The 19725-nt window shown below is 39.9% G+C and overlaps 1 protein-coding gene across 2 annotated transcripts in view; it reads left to right on the top strand.

The window, feature by feature from the left end:
• NNMT (nicotinamide N-methyltransferase) overlaps nt 1-19725 on the top strand; it is a 71028-nt gene that overhangs the window by 16269 nt on the left and 35034 nt on the right. The window contains exon 3 of one of the 2 annotated variants that reach the window (XM_037143644.2): nt 2222-13794. In XM_037143644.2, coding sequence (XP_036999539.2) covers nt 2222-2654 — 433 coding nt within the window. In that variant the 3' untranslated portion in view covers nt 2655-13794. Of the gene's footprint in view, nt 1-2221; nt 13891-19725 lie in introns of both variants that reach the window. The other variant, XM_053670484.1, reaches the window with a different exon arrangement.

The raw sequence follows: 19725 nt of genomic DNA, 5'->3' as shown, positions 1-19725 counted from the left end.
AAGCTGGCACCCCCCAGCTTAGTTCATGTCCATGGGTTGTATATATAAGTTCTTTGGCTTCTCCATTTCCTATGCTGTTTTTAACCTCCCCCTGTCTATTTTGTACCTACCCAATTACGCTTCTAAACCCCTATACCTTTTTACCCATTTCCCCCTTCCCCTTTGAAGCTGATATTCCTCCAAATGATCTCCATATCTATGATTCTGTTCCTCTTGTAGTTGTTTGCTTAATTTTTTTTTGTTTTTTAGATTTCGTTGTTAATTGTTGTGAATTTGTTGTCATTTTATTATTCATAGTTTTGATCTTCTTTTTTTGAAATAAGGCTCTTTAACATAATAAGGTCTTGGTGATGATGAACTCTTTTAGCTTTACCTTGTCTGGGAAGCACTTTATCTGTCCTTCCATTCTAAATGATAGCTTTGCTGGATAGAGTAATCTTGATGGTAGGTCCTTGCTTTTCACCCCTTTGAACACTTGTTGGCAGTGCCTTCTTGCCTGCAAAGTTTCCTTTGAGAAATCATCTGATAGTCTTATGGGAACTCCTTTGTAGGTGACTCTCTTCCTTTCTCTTGATGCTTTTAAGATTCTCTCTTTATCTTTAACCTTTGGCATTTTAATTATGATGTATCTTGGTGTGCTCCTCTTTGGGTTCAACTTGTTTGGGACTCACTGTACTTGTTTGAGTACTCTCTGTACTCTCTGGACTTGTATGTCTATTTCCTTTGCCACATTAGGGAAGGTTTCTTTCATTATTTTTTCAAATAAGTTTTCAGTTTCTTGCTCTTCCTCTTCTCCTTCTGGTATCCTTATGATTCAATGTTGGCCCTTTTGGAGATGTCCCAAAGTCTTCTTAAACTTGCCTCATTTTTTAAAATTCTTGTTTCTTCAGTTTGTTCTGGTTGAATGTTTATTTCTTTCTTATGTTCCAAATCACTGATTTGAATCCTGGCTTCCTTCCCTTCACTGTTGGTTTCCTATGGATTTTTCTTTATTTCACTTCATGTAGCCTTTATTTCTTACCTCATGATTTTGGCATATTCAGTGAGATATCTGAGTATTCTGATCACCAGTGTTTTGAACTCTGTGTCTGGCAGGTTGGCTATCTCCACGTTGCTTAGTTCTTTTTCTGGGATTCTGTTCTCTTCCTTCATTTGGGCCATATTTCTGTGTCTCCTCAATGTAGCAGCCTACCTGTGTCTGTGTACTCATTAGAGCTACTTTGACTCCCTGTCTTAGCTCACCTGTTAAATTGTATGGGGTGGAGCCTTGGGTATTTGCCAGAGTGGACAGCCTGCTTTACCACTTTGTGGCTGCATGTGTGGGGAAGGGTAGGAGAGGGGACAATTCCACTGCTGGCTGACTTCTGGGGACTCACCTGGCACTTGCCCCATTTCCAGTCACTTCACTCACTTCCCATATGTGACTGGTACCCCTCCAGCTCCTGTCCTGGTTGTGGTTCTGAGTTGGTGAGTTGGCATACATTCTGGGTTCTCTTGAGAAACTGGCAGTTTCTTCTGCTATCCCAACCCCCACTGGTTTTCACAGCCAAAAGTTATGAGGCTGTATTTCCCCAGCACTGGAACCCTGGTTTGCGTGTTCTGGCCTAGGGCTAGGATTGCTTGCTCACAAGGTGTCCCCCTGATTTTTATCCACCACATATGAATATGGGACTACCCATTCCACCGGCTGCTACTACTACCTCACTCCAACACACTGTATCCTGAGGGCTCAGCCCCTCCTACCTGTCTAGATGAATTTAGCTTCTTTAAATCCGTGGTTGTCAGACTTTGGTACAGTTCAATTTTCTGGCAGTTCTGGGTGTTTTTAATTTTAAAATTAGTTGTGATCCTTCTTATGGTTGTGCAAGGAGGTGAAGCATGTTTACCTATGCCTCCGTCTTGACTGGAAGTGTACTGGTTGATTCTGGTATGTGCCCTGAAGGAACTGAACCTTCAACCTTGGCATGTAGGGATGATGCCCTAATCAGATAGGGTGGGTATTTTTATCATCATTTCCATATAAAAGATTTAACCCAGCACAGGATAATGTGATCACATTCAGATACAAAAATGGTTTCTCATTTCTTCTTTCTCTGCTTTTACAACTGGGAGGGCCTAAAAAGGTAACACATGGGACAACCCTCTGATTTTCAGCTCTGAGCAGAGATTTTTTGTCCCCGTGAGTCAGGTCACAAAATGTATGTTGGTTTTTGTGTTTCAGAGTGAAAGGGCAAGAAAAAGAGGAGAAGTTGAGGCGGGCAATCAAGCAGGTCCTGAAGTGTGATGTGACCCAGAGACAGCCTCTGGGTGCTATCTCCCTGCCCCCAGCTGACTGCCTCCTCAGCACTCTGTGCCTAGATGCTGCCTGTCCAGACCTCCCTGCCTACCGCACAGCCCTCAGGAACCTCAGCAGCCTACTGAAGCCAGGGGGCTACCTGGTGATTGTGGATGCCCTGAAGAGCAGCTACTATATGATTGGTGAGCAGAAGTTCTCCAGCCTCTGCCTGGGCAGGGAGGCAGTAGAGGCTTCCGTGAGAGAGGCTGGCTATAGCATCAAGCAGTTTGAGGTGATCTCTCAAAGTTATTCTCCCACCACAGCTGACAACGAAGGAATTTTCTTCCTGGTGGGACAGAAGCTGAACAGCTCTGCGTGACACTTTGTGGAGACAGCTAAGGCAATTAATCTGACTAACCCAGTTGATTTCAGTCCTTGGTTCTAACTCTTGCTGAGTAGAGAGTAATGACTGGGGCCCTGATGGTTTATCTAGGACAGGGCTGTAGCTGTCAGTCAACCTAGGAGTAATTGGTTGACCACCAATTGAAGCCTGTGTCCAGTCTTCACTACCCGTGATTATAAAAGAGAATACATTTCCCTTAAGCATTCTGGTTGTGATGACTTAAGCCTACACATCCCTATAGACAAATTTCTGAAGTTTTTTGGTATTCATGGCCTTGAGGGCCTGCTACCTCCTTTTCTACACAAACAGGTTTCTCCTCCTCTTCAACTCTTGACTTCTCTAGGGACCCTGTCCTCTGCTGGGGTTCACTGGAACCACCACTATCTCTGGAGTCAGAGAACACCTGTTCCCTTTGCTCCTCGGTCCCAAAATGAGTTAGGCCCTTCTCTTACTCCCCTTTACTCACCTAAGTGAAGCGATGATTTCTGCCTGAAGAGAAGTTTAGGAGTTATCAAGAGAGATAACAGACACTATATTACAGCAGCCATTAGAAACAGTGTCTTCAGAGCCCACATTTTTAGAGGGTCTTGGAAGGTATCCTGTTGGCATAGGTCTTGGCCAAGTTATGCAGATGAGAAAGGGTGAGGAGGGAAACATATCCTCTGATGACATGCCTACATCCTCTGGTTCCCAGGCACCATCATCCACATTGCTCTAAAACAGAGGTTGACAAACTATGGCTCATGAGTCAAGTCCACCCTGCTGCCTGCTTTGTAAAATTTTACTGAGGCACAGCCATGAACATGCATTTATGTATTGTCTGTGGCTGTTTTTGTGCTATAATGCCAGAGTCAAGTACTTGTGACAGCAACTGTGTGCATGGTCTGTGAGGAATAGAGTGAAGAAATAAAATGGAGTTACTATAGTCAAGCTGCTAAATTCTTAACTTCTTCAAGTGGACAGAGGCATAGGGAAATAATTACTTTTGTTTTAAGTGACTCTGGGAACTTAAACTTTTTAATTTTCCACTTCTGTGTCAACCTGAGCACATATCACTGTGTTGTATGTTACTGAATGGATATACATCAAACTGCCAAACAACTGTGAATGACCTCAAGAAGCAAATCTTCCAATTTTCCGCTGGACAGCTGATGATTAGCACCACACATATGATGACTATCATCTTGAACCAATCTTGGGATTGAGAATGTAAACTGATTTTCCTCAAGAATATACTTTTTTTTACTGTAAGAACCCTCAACTATTCTTTCCCTTTCAGAACACTCTAGCTATTTCCTAGTTATATTTCTGGTTTGCAAACCTGCAGACCATTGACTAAACCTTTGTCATTTATTTCTAGCCAAAACTCCTGACTCTTTTGAGCTGAGCTGACATTTTGTAGAGTCTGAATTACCTACTATTTGGATCAATGAAGAAAAAGTTGGGGGTTCCCCTACAGTAAAGGAGAGAGGTTTCCCTTATTCTTCACACCCCAAGATTTCCCCTTTCCTAGGATTATTGATACTGGACCTTTCTGCTTCCCACAGGGGAGAGTCCTTTCTCCCAAATCCCCTCACATTCATGGACAATCACATCAGAGCAGAAGGGTCCAACGTTAGTACATTTTTATTTATGTGGTTGTTTAGGACAATAGTATCATAATATATTGTGGTCCATTTTTAGGGTATTTTCAGTAGTTCAAGCTCATAGTACATTCACATGGAAACACAATGTTCTAATCTGATCTCAGAGATTCTATCCTGAAGGACACTAACAGGCTAGTCCTGGATCCAGAAGGTCAAGTCCAGCTCTGTTCCTTTAGCACGTGGTGATGATTGGGCCTGCACATCCTTTCTGGAAGAAACTGCCCCCCAGAAGAGCACACTTAACTCCACAGGAGCCAGCACCCAAGTCACCCAGGCCCCCAAGAAGTGACTAAGTCTTTAGAAATAGCATCCTCTCAAACATGTGCCATTCACCTCACCAACCAAGAGCAAAACTCACGGCTTCTCCCAAAACATCCATATTTGCTTACTTCCCCAAACAATAGCCCTTGCTTATTTATTTTTGCATAACTGCAAACAAAAACACAAATATTCCTTTAAAACAGGCTTTCCTCATTTAAAGCTCTTTTAAAAACAAGTGACCTCTGCCCTTATTTCTATTACTGAAAACAGCTCCTTGGATTGACTATTTCCTTCAAAACATTTTGAATTCAATATAGCGTCCTTGAAAGTTAGGAACAAATAACACATTTGTTGTGATCTGATATAAAGGCTATTGGTAAATTCAAACACAGTCCTGCTCCACGTCTCAGCCCAGAGAACTCAGCAGATTGTCAGTTAAAATTAGCTACACTGAAGACAGATTTTACAAGAGAGGACATAAAATTAAGTGAGTAAAGTAATATAAATAAGAAAAAACCCAAGTGGTCTCTTTTTAAAACAAGCTTGACACTGATACGTGTGCGGTTGTTGGGTGGGGTGGGAGTGAGTCTGAAAGCAGACCTGCTGCAACAGCTTCATGCAACTCCTAAGCAGACCTCATTTTCTGTAGTTTTTACTTCTAGGATGACATTTCTTATGTTGGATAACTTTGTCTGTTTCTCCACTGAAGTGTGAGCCTCTGATTTATATTGAGATTCCCCAACGCTTTGGCCAGACATATTCTAGGACTGGGGACAGAGCAACAAATAGTGGAGATAAGAGCTCTGTTCTCAGGAGTTTCTGTTCTAGAAGAGGGAGTGGGGGGATAGTCAGATAAGGAAGGCAATCAATAAGTAAGATACTTTCTGATAGTGGTAAGATCTACTAAAGAAATATAACAGGATAATGGAGTGGAGAACATCTGAATGAAAGAAGATCAAACAAAAATGGTTTAAACTGTGGGGGGTTATTAATCTGCCTAATAAGAAATTCAGCAGTGTGCACTTTTGGGAGGAAATGGTACTCAACAGCATCGTCAAGCATTGCATCCCAGTAACACAGTCTTTTTCCTCTGCTTTTGCCCATGAGTAAGATGTTCATGGTTGGAAATCCTTTGCAGTAGGCCCCAGCAGGCTTCTTGCATCCTGTTGACTAGAACTGAGTAACATACCCACCTCTAGACCAGTTACAGACAAAACAGAAAGACACAGAGCATATCTTTTAAGGTTTGTTAAACAAATGAATACATTCTTAGATGACATTAAAAAGAAAAAAGAAAGCCCACTGGATCCAATCAATGAGCCAGCATCTCTGTCAACCTAGCAATCATTTTTTTTCCAAATATGAAATCATCTTATTTTTAAATTCTGGCTCTGCCACTTAACTAGCTGTTTTTCCTTGGGCAAGTTATATAGCCCCTCTGTGCTTCAGTTTCCTCACCTATAAAATGAAATTAAATTAGAATTTCTTGTAGTAAGAATAAAAATAAATTACTATCTATAAAGGACCTAGAGTAATGCTTAGCACTTCACAAGCACATAATATTTATCTATTTGTTAGCTATAATCACTCTCATAATCTTTATCTTTGGTATTAGTAGTCAAAGCAGCTAAGAATAGATACCATGATCTCTAAGTAGGAGAGATGATTTCAGTTCTGGGCTGCAGGCACCCCAGTTCTTGACAGGCATTGCCTTTAGGAGGGCTCTGGGAAATCTCAGTTTCTATACCACGTACCACCAGTTCCTGTCTCATTTAAGAAAGAGTTAGCAAACATTTATTTAGCATCTTCCATATATGTTTCCTGCACCAGGCACTGAAAAGGCAAATAAAACCCCAGTGTCAGCAGGCTCAAGGGGCCTCATCATTGTAGTCACAGTCACTTCCCAAGTGTTCCCAGGCTTCCACAGGCAGTGGAAGCTGCAGGCTGCACCTGCAGTCCCCACTCAGAGCTACCCACTTCGGCCTCTCCTGCTCAGGCTGTGCTGCTGCTGGTCTGTGTCCCCAGCCTGAAAATGCTGGGGATGGGATGACAAGGGCTACCTTGAGAAGGATACTGGGCATGCCCAAGGGTCTGCTGTTGCTGCCTTAGAGCTATGCGGGTGTCCTCCCAGGGAGGTAGGAAACACTTTATACCAAAGGTTGGTAAACTTTTTCTGCAAAGGGCCATAAAGTAAATATTGTAAGTCTTCTGGTCTTGATTGAAACAACCCCAGTCTTCAGTTATAGCGAATGTGACCCTAGACAATATGAGAATAAATGGGCTAGATTGTTCCAATAAAACTTTATTTACAAAAAGAGGCCAATGAGTGGATTTGGCATGTGGCACAAGGGTTGTAACCTGAAGCAGCCTTGTTTGTGCCCAAAGTTTTATAACGTTTCTCCTGGTTAGTTTCTAACACTCAGTTCTACATGTAAGAGTTCAAACCCAGTCCAAGGAGCTGCAAGGGGAATAGGAGAACACTGATTTCTCAATATCCTATCCATGCTCCATTACTCTTTTCTTCCCTGCATCACCCAATCACAACTCCTTTCTCCTCCTTTTTGTTAAAGAAAAGCAGGCAGAATCCCCTCCCCTTTCCCCAGCAGCCTCATGAGTGGAGTGCACAAAGGGGAACACTGTGGCAAGGCTTCTAGTTTTGAAAGGCTTAACTCAATTTAAATTCCTTGCTGCATAAATGGGCAAATTCAGGAATGAAGGGCTCCAACAGTAGCCTCGCTCGCCCTCTTCTGGTTATGGGAGGGCCAAGGAAAGCTTTTCATTTGGTGCAACACTATTGCAGCAAGGCAGAAGAGAGAAGGGTCGACTCAGAATGGAAGCCACCCCTTCCCTTAGAAATGGAACCTAATCAGCAAAACAAACAAGCAAGCAAAATACAACCAGAGACATTGAAATTAAGGACAATCTGACAGTAACCAGAGGGGAGGTGGGAGGGGACAATGGGGGGGAAAGGGGAAGAGTTGTCAAGAAACATGTATAAAGGACACATGGACAAAGCCAAAGAGGGGTAGGTTGAGGTTGGGAGATGGGGATGGCTGGGGTGGGGGGAGTGGTGGTGGTGGTGGAGAATGGAGGCAATGTACTTGTTCAACAATAGAAAAGATAAAAAGAATAAAAGGAAATGAGAAGTGGGGTGGAAGGGGCAGATAAAGCCAAATACACTAATATTTTTAAACTGCCATTGGCATTTAATAGCATGTCATAAAATCAATTTAGTGTACCACAATAAACATTTGGAAAAATAATAGAGAATAAACTGGAAGACAAAATTCCAGATAATGGTAGTTCATATGTTATTATTTTGTTAAGCTTTATAAAATTACATTTATGTATATATATACATTTGCTAATAAAATCATTATTTACAATGTATTTATTACTGTAGGTTGTAATGAAAAAGTATTTGAAAGTCACTAGACTGTACTCTGGACTTCTGGGACTCATTTCTGCTAGCCAATATTTTTCTTTCAAACAGAGATGAAAGGGATGGTCCTGTTCTTAAAGGACTCTGAGTCACTGGGGGAAATTGACATGCAAACTGTTAAAATTCAGCACAATAAGGGCTCTGAGATGAGTAAGCACAGGGTGCTCCAGAATGGGATTGTCAAGAAAGGTGGCATTTGCTCTGGGTCTTTTGAGCTGCACAGGGGTGTGTTTGGCAGGAAAAGAACGGGAGCAATCACACTGCTCACAGGTTTGTTGTCCAACTGAAGCTGGGGCCTAAGCAAATATTTGGCTGCTGGTCTTGTGTTTATTTTCCCTGAAATCAAACAGACCAACCAAGTCACTAGCAAACACTGACTAGGGGGCACTCTGGCACTAACCTATAAATGTCTTTGACCACTGACCCAGCACAGGGGTGTTTTTGGTCCACTTTCTGGGAAAATGTTCAACAGTCTCACCCTGTGCAAACTTTTATGATGCAGGAAGACACTAGTCTGTGTGTAATGTTCTGAGCTGGGAAGGGAAAGCTATTAAAAAGGCTGTTCACCCATTTGGTGTTGTGTAGCCAGACCAGCTCAGCCCTCCTAATTCCCATCACCTGGTTGTCAAAAGCAATAAGAGGAGATGTCCAAGGGATGACTTAGTAAGCTGATCTTTAAAAGCTGTGACTGCCTCCTCTGATTTTAGTGTCAGCCAACTCGAGAATGCCAGGTGACCATTACATCTATGGACACTAGGAGATTTGAAAGGCTCAAGATGGCCAGACAGAAAACACATGTGAATCTTAGCCTTATCACTTCAGTGCTATGGAAGCATCATTCCACTTGCCTCTACTAACCATATCTCAGCACTACTGAAGGCAAATGAGGTACCTGTGAGGCCATTTTGTAACCTGTTAAGTGATATATAACTATTAGATAAATTTGATATTACTAATCCTTTCTAGAATAGCCACTATGCCAGATGTTGCTACATTCATTAAGATTCCTCTGTGACCTAAGTATGGCCTTCAAAAACTCTTGTAAAATTCTTCAAAACCTTAATCATGGCACGGAGAGGCTCTGGCTGTGACCAGTCAGCACCACAAGCACTTTTAAAGGTGTTCACTCATTCAGTAAGTATTTGTTGTGACCCCGTTGTGTGCCAAGCATTGGGCTTGGGGGTTTAGAATGCTACACTGAAGGTGACACGGCCTCATGGGATTCTGTCCCTGGGATGGAGATCAGAGAGTAATGCGTTGTTAAGAACCTTAAAATAAGTACCAGATTTTTTTGGTTCATAACTCAGCCAGTTAGGAAACTTTGCCCTTTCTGACAGAGCCCATCAAAATGAGACAAACCTTTCTTATAGCCACACCTTCTCATTTATAGATCAGCTTTACTCCAAAAATAAATACATACATACATACATACATATATAAATATATAAATAATTTATTAACTAAGTGAGCAAGCTATGGATAAGGTGTTTCAGAAAGATTATCACAAAGGCAAACACCACCATGAGTGGAGTCACTAAAGCTTTCTGCTTATTTCTATGAGAAGTGTTGGCTTCCATTCTGAGTCGACCCTTCTCTCTTCTGCCTTGCTGCAATAGTGTTGCACCAAATGAAAAGCTTTCCTTGGCCCTCCCATAACCAGAAGAGGGTGAGCGAGGCTACTGTCGGAGCCCTTCATTCCTGAATTTGCCCATTTATGCAGCAAGGAATTTAAATTGAGTTAAGCCTTTCAAAACTAGAAGCCTTGCCACAGTGTTCCCCTTTGTGCACTCCACTCATGAGGCTGCTGGGGAAAGGGGTGGGGGGCGATTCCGCCTGCTTTTCTTTAATAAAAAACATCTATAATTAGTTTTATAGATACATACATTTAAAATCTCCCCTTTAGAACTATACCTAAAAGCAATTTTTAATAAACCATACAGAGGCTCTCAGCCATATTAGCATAAGAAATGTTAAATATTAGATTATGCAGTTAACTTTCCATTATTTTGTATTTCTTGTTTCTTCAAAGAAGGAAAAGAAGTTTTTGTGCTTTTTAAAACCCAGTTTTTTATTATTTAAAAAATAAAGTTCTTCTATGTTTGTTGGCCAAACCAAGATGCTTAAAATGTTTAATTTTACTTTAATAGAGACTGATGAATTCAGGGTAAGGGTTGCAGTTCAATTTCAAACCATCAACAAATGGGTGTGAATTAATATTGTTTTAGTTCTGACTCAGTGTTGAAGACCAGGAAATGATTTCTTCCCTAGTAACTTACTGTCTCTCCATTTCAGAGAAAAGCCTTTGTACATTCAAATAGAAAAGGAGTTTTAAAAAGTATAAGTAAGTAGTAGGTGGGTCTTCACACAGGTCAGAAACAGCAGGAACGACTCACTTTGAAGCCCACCACCAAAGTGACTGGTATTCTCCTCAAGAGCCTGGCGATAAACTCTCCATGTGCAACGAAAGACGGAAGAGGTTCCTACAAGGAGATATTTCCAGTTTATTGTCTCCTTTCTTCTCAAGGGTCAATTTCTATCCCTTCTCATCACTCTCTAATATTTGTTAAATGCTATGGAAATCACAGTTACTTGATATGACCCTTTCCTGCATGGAATTTAATAATCTTACTTGTGGCCCTGACCAGTGTGGCTCGGTGGTTGGACATCGTCCTGAAAAGCGAGAGGTCACCAGTTTGATTCCTGGTCAGGGCACATGTCTGGGTTGCAGGATTAGTCCCCAGTCAGGGTGCATACTAGAGGCATGCCATTCAGTGTTTCTCTCCTGCTCTTTTCCCCTCCCTTTCCTCTCTAAACATAACTAACTAACTAGCTAACTAACTAACTAAAATATTTTCTAACCTTATAGAATTACATTTATATATCTATACATAAGTTAAGATTTACAAAACTAAGAGTCAAAATCTCCTGTTTTATAAGTGAAGACTTTGAAATTGATCTGGGGCAAGGAACTTCACCTTTCTATGCCTCAGTCTCTACTGTAAAATGAAAAATTGAATTGCTACCTATAAAGTCCAACATTTTATGATTTATGAACTAGAGAATAATACTTGTTAAAATAGGATTCTAACACATGCCAGCTAGCTAATCCTATTTTTAGAGATTGAATTCAAATTAGCTCAAAAACCCTATCCTTCATGCAACCCATGATTCCTCCACTGTTTCAGAGAATTTGTGGGGCTGGTGGTGGAAAGTGACTTATATTTCTCCTGGTTACCCCAGGATCTGAGCTGTAGTTCGTGAATAATCTCACCTTAAGCATGTGCTAATACTTTTCTGTATTACATGGCCTCCAACCAGACACACCCTTCATTCTCTGAGATTCCTCTGGCCCTAACATACATGAATATCAGACTCTACTGAAGCTTCGAGACAATGAGTGGAAAGGGTTCTTGCTGTAGGACCACAGCAACTTAAAATACTCAGTATCCTTGTTCTTAACCTTCTGGGGAATTTCTCAGTGACTCACTTTCTCCACTTGCCCCTCACTATGTTGTTCTGCTGTCTCCATTCTGTTGACTGGTCTCCAGCTCTGTCCTCATTGGCTTCCTGACTCCACTCACAAATACCCATACTCATCTCTGCATTTCACTTGCCTTTTCTGGTCTCAACCACACCCCCGGGATTTCACTTCCCTCAAGTCTTCAGAGCATTTCCCTTAATAAAAAGTTTTGTGTCTTGTTTGTATTTAATTAGAAAGGTCAGTCCCCTTTGCTTAATCAGGGGTTTGGGCCCTGAGCTCCCTGGCACCCAAAGGAAGGAAGGAAGGAAGGAAGGAAGGAAGGAAGGAAGGAAGGAAGGAAGGAAGGAAGGAAGGAAGGAAGGAAGGAAGGAAGGAAGAGAGAGAGAGAGAGAGAAAGAAAGAAAGAGAGGAAGAAAGAAAGAGAGAGAGAAAGAAAAGAAAAGAAAGAAAGAAAGAAAGAAAGAAAGAAAGAAAGAAAGAAAGAAAGAAAGAAAGAAAAAGAAAGAAAGAAAATATCAGTTACAAGGTGCACTATACTTATAAATTCAAAACAAAACAGCTGTTATTCAGTATTAGTTAAATTTTTGCTGGCCCTGTAAACTCTCCCACAGTTCATGGAATTGGGGGCATAGTGCAGATATTACTCCCACCTACCTGTCTGTACTTGGATATGCCTGGTTTAGCTCAATCAGCAATTGTAGCTTTTCAAGTTTGAAACCTGTAGAAGAACATTATTAATTCCTGCACACAAAAACCATTTACTGAGTGTCAGGAATAGTTCTAAGTACAGGACAGAGAGGAACATAAGACAAACATGGTCCCTGACCTCCTGGAGCTTACAAGTCAAGGTGGGCACAAACCAGCAGGGTTCAGCTGTAATGTATTAATGTGGTATAGATGGGAAAACAGAGGAGCATCTAGACTAGTTTTGAAGGGCTGGCAGAGGAAACAAATTTCGGGCAGAAACTTGCACTACCTGCCTGGAGGTGAGAGGGACAATACACAGGATTAGTATCTGCAGTAGATGCTGCGGTGCCCCACGCAGATCCCCTTCTTCAGGTCATACACCTAGCCCTAACTGCTAGGAGAGTTGGCTGCTAAGGGCTCACAGCTGCCCCCTTCTCTTGAGAAGCTATTACCTGGTAGGAGCCCCTTCATTTGGAAAGTTACAAGCCATTACTGCTCTTCCACCCCCAGGGGTAGCTCACACCCTATGACTGACTGACATGGGGCTTCAAAAGGCTGGTGTCCTTGCTGCAAGTGGGGTAGGGTGTTGGGGGAGTGTGCACTTGTCTATGAGTTTATGCTCCAAGCTCCTTCCCCCTCCATGGATCAGGCCAAGGCTAAATTTTACCTGAGACCAAATCCTTGCTCAGCTTCCTCCTCCCTTCATAAGCAGTGTTCTCTGAAGAGTGCTCCCTCAGTAAATTACATGTTCCCAACCCCTGACCTGATTTTAAGGAACCTAAGCTATGACAGTGCACAGAGAAAATTGTTGATATTGAATTCTCTTTATGCACTTGGTTCAAATTTGAGCCCGTTCATCAGTAGATTTACTTAAATTACTCCCATTTTCAATAAAAATTCTTATGTGATATCTCTATTTAGACTTCTGATACTGAGATCACAATTAAAATAGCCCTGACCTAAATTGTAAATAAGGACACCAAGATTCAGCAAAGCATAATATTTGTCAGGATACAACTGGACTAAAACATACCTAAAAAATATCTAACATCATTGTCTTTACTGGTGTGGCTTAGTGGATTGGGCATTGTCCCGCATTGTCCCGCCACAAAGCAAAAGCTTGCCAGTTCGATTCCTGTTCAGTGCACAGGACTGAGTTGCTGGCCAGGTTTCTGGTTTGAGGCACACCAGAGGCAACCTATTGATGCTTCTCTATCACATCGATGTTTTTCCCCTCTTTTTCTCCCTCCCTTCCCCTTTCTCTAAAAATAAATAAATAAAATCTTTCAAAAATGTATCTAACATCTTTGACCTTCTGGGATATGAGGGCAAAAATGCCCTGGATCACACCAACAATATTCTGAGTTCAGGAAATGTGCAAACCTCCCACCAGGTGCAAAGACTCTATTCTGGTTATGACTTAGTCTCTTACGAGTCTGATTACTGTGAATCAGTGATGAAATTAATTTTCTGAATCTACAGGACCAGACATACTCTGACATAACCTGAAATAGTCTCATGTCTTCCTGCTTTTATCCCCTAGAGATTAGGTTGAAGGACCTACCAAAGCACAGCAGAATGGGAGCTGGACCCTGCCAGGTGAGTAGAAAGAATTCCAAGACTCACTGGGAAGCAAAGAAGAAGAATACCTCCCCTGCCAATGCAATGTGCTTTTTTGTTTCCTGCTCCCAGTCAGTAAGTATAATCCATGAATTAAGAATAATTGGTGTCCTTTAGAAAATGCAACTGTAATTATAGATACTTACATCTACTTAGTGCATTGAAGAAGAATCAATTGTTTCACAGTTCACAGAGGGTCCTGCTGGCTGGCTGGGCAAACTCAGCACTCTGAGTAATGCACGTGATTATCCTTAGCAGTGCATGGAGCTTAAGAAAACCTGGATTGCAGGGATCACAAGCACCCACAGTGGTAAATGAAAAATGTAGTGGTCAGTGTAATGCAAAACCCCTCCAGTTCACAGACTGGGTGAGCTGGATGCAAAATCCCAAGAGGAACCTGTTTTCTCCCCTGCCTTTGGGCTCACAGGCAGCAAGTGCTAGGAATATGGACAGGAAATCAGACATACTTGGTTTCTGCCCTCTCAGAGATTATGGTTTATTTAGCAAGGATGGACAATAAATCAAGTGAGACAACTCAGTGTGAAAAGTATCATGTGGGGAGCATGCACAGATATGGTTTCTGGGAGAAAGTGACTTTGACCCTGAAACCTAAAGGATGAATAGAGTAAGCCAAGCATGTGTTGCAGGTAGTATGCAGGGAGTGGGAGAACCATATTCCAGGGAAAATGCAGCAAAAACCTGAGGCAGAGAGATCATGGTTCACTGAAGAACTCCAAGAAGTTCCATGTGGCTGGTGTGCAGGGTTTAAGTAAGGAAGCAGTGAGAGATGAACTAAAAAGAGAAACCAGCTGAGTCAGAAAGGCTGAAGGCATTTGTACTTAATTCTAAGCACAGCAAGAGACCCTCAAAGGTGTTAAGTAAGGAAATAACAAAACCTGACCTTGAGATATTTAGAGCTCCCACTATCCTTCACTGTTTCCAGGGAAGGAAATGTCATAGCTTCCTTTTTTCTGAAATTTAATCTTTGTTGTATTTTTCCTTTACCGTTTAGTCCCCTCATATCCCCTCCTTGCAAAAATCACCACACTGTTGTCTATATACATGAGTCCTGTTTCCTTTTTGCTCAGGTCCTCCACTCCCTAATCCAACCCTCCTCCACTAACTGTCAACTGCTTTCCATTTATGAATCTGTCTCTGTTTTGCTTGTTAGTTCAGTTTGTTCATTAAATGCCACATATGAGTGAAATCATGTGGTATTTTTCTTTCTCTGACTGGCTTATTTCATGTAGCATAATGTTCTCCAGGTCTATCCATATTGTTGCAAAGGGTAAAATTTTCTTCTTTTTTTTATGGCCAAGTAGAATTCCATTGTGTAAATGTCCCATAGTTATTTTATCCACTCATGTATTGATGGACACTTGAGCTGCTTCCATATATTGGCGATCATAAATAACACTGCAATGAACATAGGGGTGCTTACGTTCTTTCAAATTAGTGCTTTGGGTTCCTTCAAATATATTCCCAGAAGTGGGATCACTGGGTCAAAAGGCAGATCCATTTTTAATTTTTTGAGGTATCTCCATACTGCTTCCCACAATGGCTTCACCAAACTGCATTGCCATCAACAATTCAAAAGAGTTCCCCTTTTCTTTACATCCTCACCAGCACTTGTTTGTTGATTTATTGATGATAGCTGTTCTGACAGGTGTGAGATGGTATCTCACTGTACTTTTAATTTTCATTTCTCTGATAATTAGTGACATTGAACATCTTTTCATATGTCAATTGGCCATCTGTATGTCCTCTTTAGAGAAGCATCTATTCAGGTCTTTTGCGCATTTTTAAATTGGGTTGTTTAATTTTTTGGTGTTGAGTTTTATAAGTACTTTATAAATTTTGGATATTAATCCCATATCAGATGTATCAGCAAATATGTTCTCCCATTCTGTGGGTTGTCTTTTTATATCATTGATGATTTCCTCTGCTATGCAAAATCCTTTTAGTTTGATGTAGTTTTATTTTTTCTTTTGTTTCCCTTGCCTGGGGAGATATATCTGATCAAAAATTTCTGTGAGCAATATCCAAGATTCTGCTGCCTATGTTTTCTTCTAGGATATTTATGGTTTGGGATCTAACATTTAAGTCTTTGATCCACTTTGAATTTATTCTTGTGTGTGGTGTAAGAAGGTGGTCTAGTCATCTTTCTGCATGTATCTGGCCAATTTTCCCAACACATTTTATTGAATACACTATCTTTAGCCCATTGTATGTGCTTGCTTCCTCTGTCAAATATTAGTTGACTATAAAGGTGTGGGTTTATTTCTGAGCTTTTTGTTCTGTTACATTGACCTATGTGTCTGTTTTTAGGCCAATACTGGGCTACTTTGATTATTATGGCCTTGTAGCGTAGTTTGATATGAGGTGGTTTGCTCTTCTTCCTCAGGATCATTGTTGCCATATGAGGATTTCTGTGGTTCCATATAAACATTTGAATTATTTGTTCTAGTTCTGTGAAAATAGATCATTGAAATCTTGATAGGAATGGCACTGAATCTATAGATTGCTTTGGGTAGTATGCACATTTTATTGATGTTAATTCTTCTTATCCGTGGTAACATTATGTGCTTCCACTTATTTGTATCTTCTTCAATTTCTTTCTTCAGTGTCTTATAATTTTCTGTTTACAGGCCTTTTACATTCTTAATTAAGTTTATTCCTAGGTATTTTATTCTTGTTGAAGTAATTGTGAATGGGATTGCTTTCTTAAATTCCCTTTCTGTTAGTTTGTTATTGGCATATAAAAATGTAACTGATTTCTGGATATTAATTTTGTATCTGGCTACTTTGCTGAATTTATTTATCAGTTGTAGCAGTTTCTTGGTGAAATCTTTGGGGTTCTCTATGTAAAGTACCAAGTCATCAGTAAAAAAAGACAGTTTTACTTCTTCCCTTCCAATTTGGATGTCTTTTATTTCTTCTTCTTGTCTGGTCACTGTGTCTGGGACTTCCAATACTATATTGAATAAGAGAAGTGAAAGCAGACATCCCTGTCTTGTTCCCAATTTTAAGGGGAATGCTTGTAGTTTTGCCCAATGAGTATGATGCTGGCAGTGGGTTTGTCATATATGGCCTTTATTATGTTTAGGTATCTTCCCTGTATTCCCACTTTATTGAGAGTTTTGATTGTAAGTGGGTGCTGGATTTTATCAAAAGCTTTTCTGCATCTATTGATATGATCATGTGGTTTTTATCCTTCATTTTGCTTATGTGGTGAATCACATTTATTGATTTGCAAATGTTGTATCTACCTTGCATTCTGGAATAAATCCCACTATATCATGGTGAATGATCTTTTTGATTCATTGCTCTGTTCAGTTTACTAATATTTTGATGAGGATTTAGCACCTATGTTCATCAGGGATATTTGCCTATAATTTTCTTCTTTTGTAGTGTCTTTATCTGGTTTTGAAATTAGGATAATGATAGCTTTGTAAAGTGAGTTTGTGAGCCTTCCCTAATCTTGCATTTCATAAGTTTGAGAAGGAGATGTGTTAGTTCTTTTTGGAATGCTTGGTAAAATTCACCTGCAAAGCCATCTGGTCCAGAGCATCTGTTGGGACTTTTTTGAATACAGCTTTAATTTCACTAGGTGTAATCTGTCAATTCAGATTCTCTGATTCTTCTTGATTTATTTTTTGGAAAATTGTATGTTTCTAGGAATTTATCCATCTCATCCAGGTTGTCCAGTTTGTTGGCATATAATTGTTCATAATATTTTCTTACAATCCTTTGTATTTCTTTGGTGTCTTTGGATCCTTTCTCTTTTTTTCTTGATGAGTCTTATTAAAGGTTTATCAATCTTGTTTATCTTTTCAAAGAACTAGCCCTTGAATTCATTGATTTTTTTTTGTATCGTTTTAAAGACTCTATTTCACTTATTTCTGCTCTGGTCTTTATTATTTATTTCCTTCTACTTGATTTGGGCTTTGTTGTTCCCTTTCAAGTTACTTTGAATATAAAGTTAGATTGTTTATTTGAGCTTTTTCTTATTTTTTGAGATAGGCCTATAATGCTATGAATTTCCCTCTTAGGATTGCTTTCCCAGTCTCCTACAGATTTTAGATTGTTGTCTCTTCATTTTCATTTATTTCAAGGTACCTTTTGATTTCTTTCTTCATCTTGTTGTTCACCCATTCATTGTTATTTAGCATCCATGTTTTTGCATGTTTTTCAGTGTTCTTCTTGTGATTGATTTCTAGTTTCTTAGCACTGTGATCAGAGAAAATGCCTGATGTGATTTCAGTCTTAAATTTATTGAGACTTGTTTTGCGTCCTAGAATGTGGTCTATCCTAGAAAATGTCTCATGTGCATTTGAAGAGTATGTATATTCTGCTGCTTTGGGGTAAAGATTATCAATTAAATCCATTTGCTCTAGTGTGTCATTTAAGGCCACAGTCTCCTTGTTGATTTTCTGTCTAGGAGATCTATTTATTGAAGTCAATGAGGTGTTAAAATCCCTGACAGTGCCTGTATTTTTATTGATCTCTCCCTTTGTGTCCATTAAGATTTGTTTTACATATTTAGATGCTCTTACAAATATTTACTAGGGTTATATCCTCTTGTTGAATTGTTTCCTTTATTATTATGTAGTGCCCTTCTTTGTCTTTTACTGTAGCCTTGGTTTTAAAGTCTAATTTGTCAGATATAAGTACAGCTACCCCAGCTTCGTTTCTTTTCCATTTCCATGAAATGTCTTTTTCCAACCCTTTAGTTTTAGCCTGTGTGTAACTTTTAATTTAAGATAGGTCTTTTGGAGACAGCATGTATATGGGTCTTGTTTTCTTATCCATTCAGCTACCCTATGTCTTTTGGTCAGAGCATTTAAGCCATTTACATTTAAGGTGATTATTGATAGACACATTTGTAGTGCCATTTTATTGTTAGACTGTTTTCCTGATTTATTTATTTATTTATTATTCTTTTTCTTCTTCTGTGAAATCCCTTTCACATTTATTGCTGTACTGGTTTGGTGTTAACAAATTCCTTTAGCTTTTCTTTGTCTGTGGAGCCCCTTATTTCTCCTTTAATTTTAAATGATAGCCTTGCTGGGTAAAGTAGACTTGGTTGTAGGCCCTTGCTTGTCATCACCTTTATATTTCATACCACTCCTTTCTGGCCTGAAGTGTTTCTGTTGAGAAATCAGATGCCAGTCCAAGTGAGGCTCCCTTGTAGGTAATCACCTGCTTTTCTGTTGGTCTTTTAGGATTCTCTCCTTGCTTTAAGCCTTGTCATTTTAATTATGATGTGTCTCAATGTAGGCCTCTTTGGGTCCAAGTTGTTTGGGACTCTCTGAGCTCCCTGGACATGTATGAATTTTTTCTTCACTAGATTAGGAAAGTTCTCACTCATTATTTCTTCAAATAGGTTCTCAATCCCTTGCTCACTCTTTTCTCCTTTTGGTACTAGCATGATGCAAAAGTTGTTATGTTTTATGTTGACCAAAATGTTTCTTAAGCTTCATTTCTTGAAATTCTTCTTTCTTTCTGCTGCTCTGCCTGGGAGGTTTTTTTTGTTTTGTTTTGTTTTTTTTACCTTGTCTTCCAAAAACACTGATTCTGTCCTCTGCTTCATCTAACCTACTGTTTATTTCCTCCAGTGTATTATTTATCTAAGATATTGCATTCTTTATTTCTGACTGATCCTTTTTAATGGTTTCTAGGTCTTTTTTTCATGCTGTTGAGTATCCTTATAATCATTACTCTAAACTATATGTTAAATTGCTTATTTCCATTTCATTTAGTTCTTCAGGAGAATTCTCTCGTTTTTTCATTTGGGGTCTGTTTGTCATCCTATTTTGGCTGCTTTGTATTTTTTGCCTTGGGTGTTAAATTTGTAGCTAAACCGATCAGCTGGTAATCTAATCAAGCTATAATCAGCAGTCTGGCTTA

Source organism: Artibeus jamaicensis, unplaced genomic scaffold (genome assembly GCF_021234435.1).
Source record: "Artibeus jamaicensis isolate MK-2021 breed Jamaican fruit bat unplaced genomic scaffold, CSHL_Jam_final contig_585, whole genome shotgun sequence".
In the NCBI taxonomy this organism is placed as follows: Eukaryota; Metazoa; Chordata; class Mammalia; order Chiroptera; family Phyllostomidae; genus Artibeus; species Artibeus jamaicensis.
Note: the sequence above shows the minus strand (reverse complement) of the source record. Positions and strands in the feature narration are given on the sequence as shown.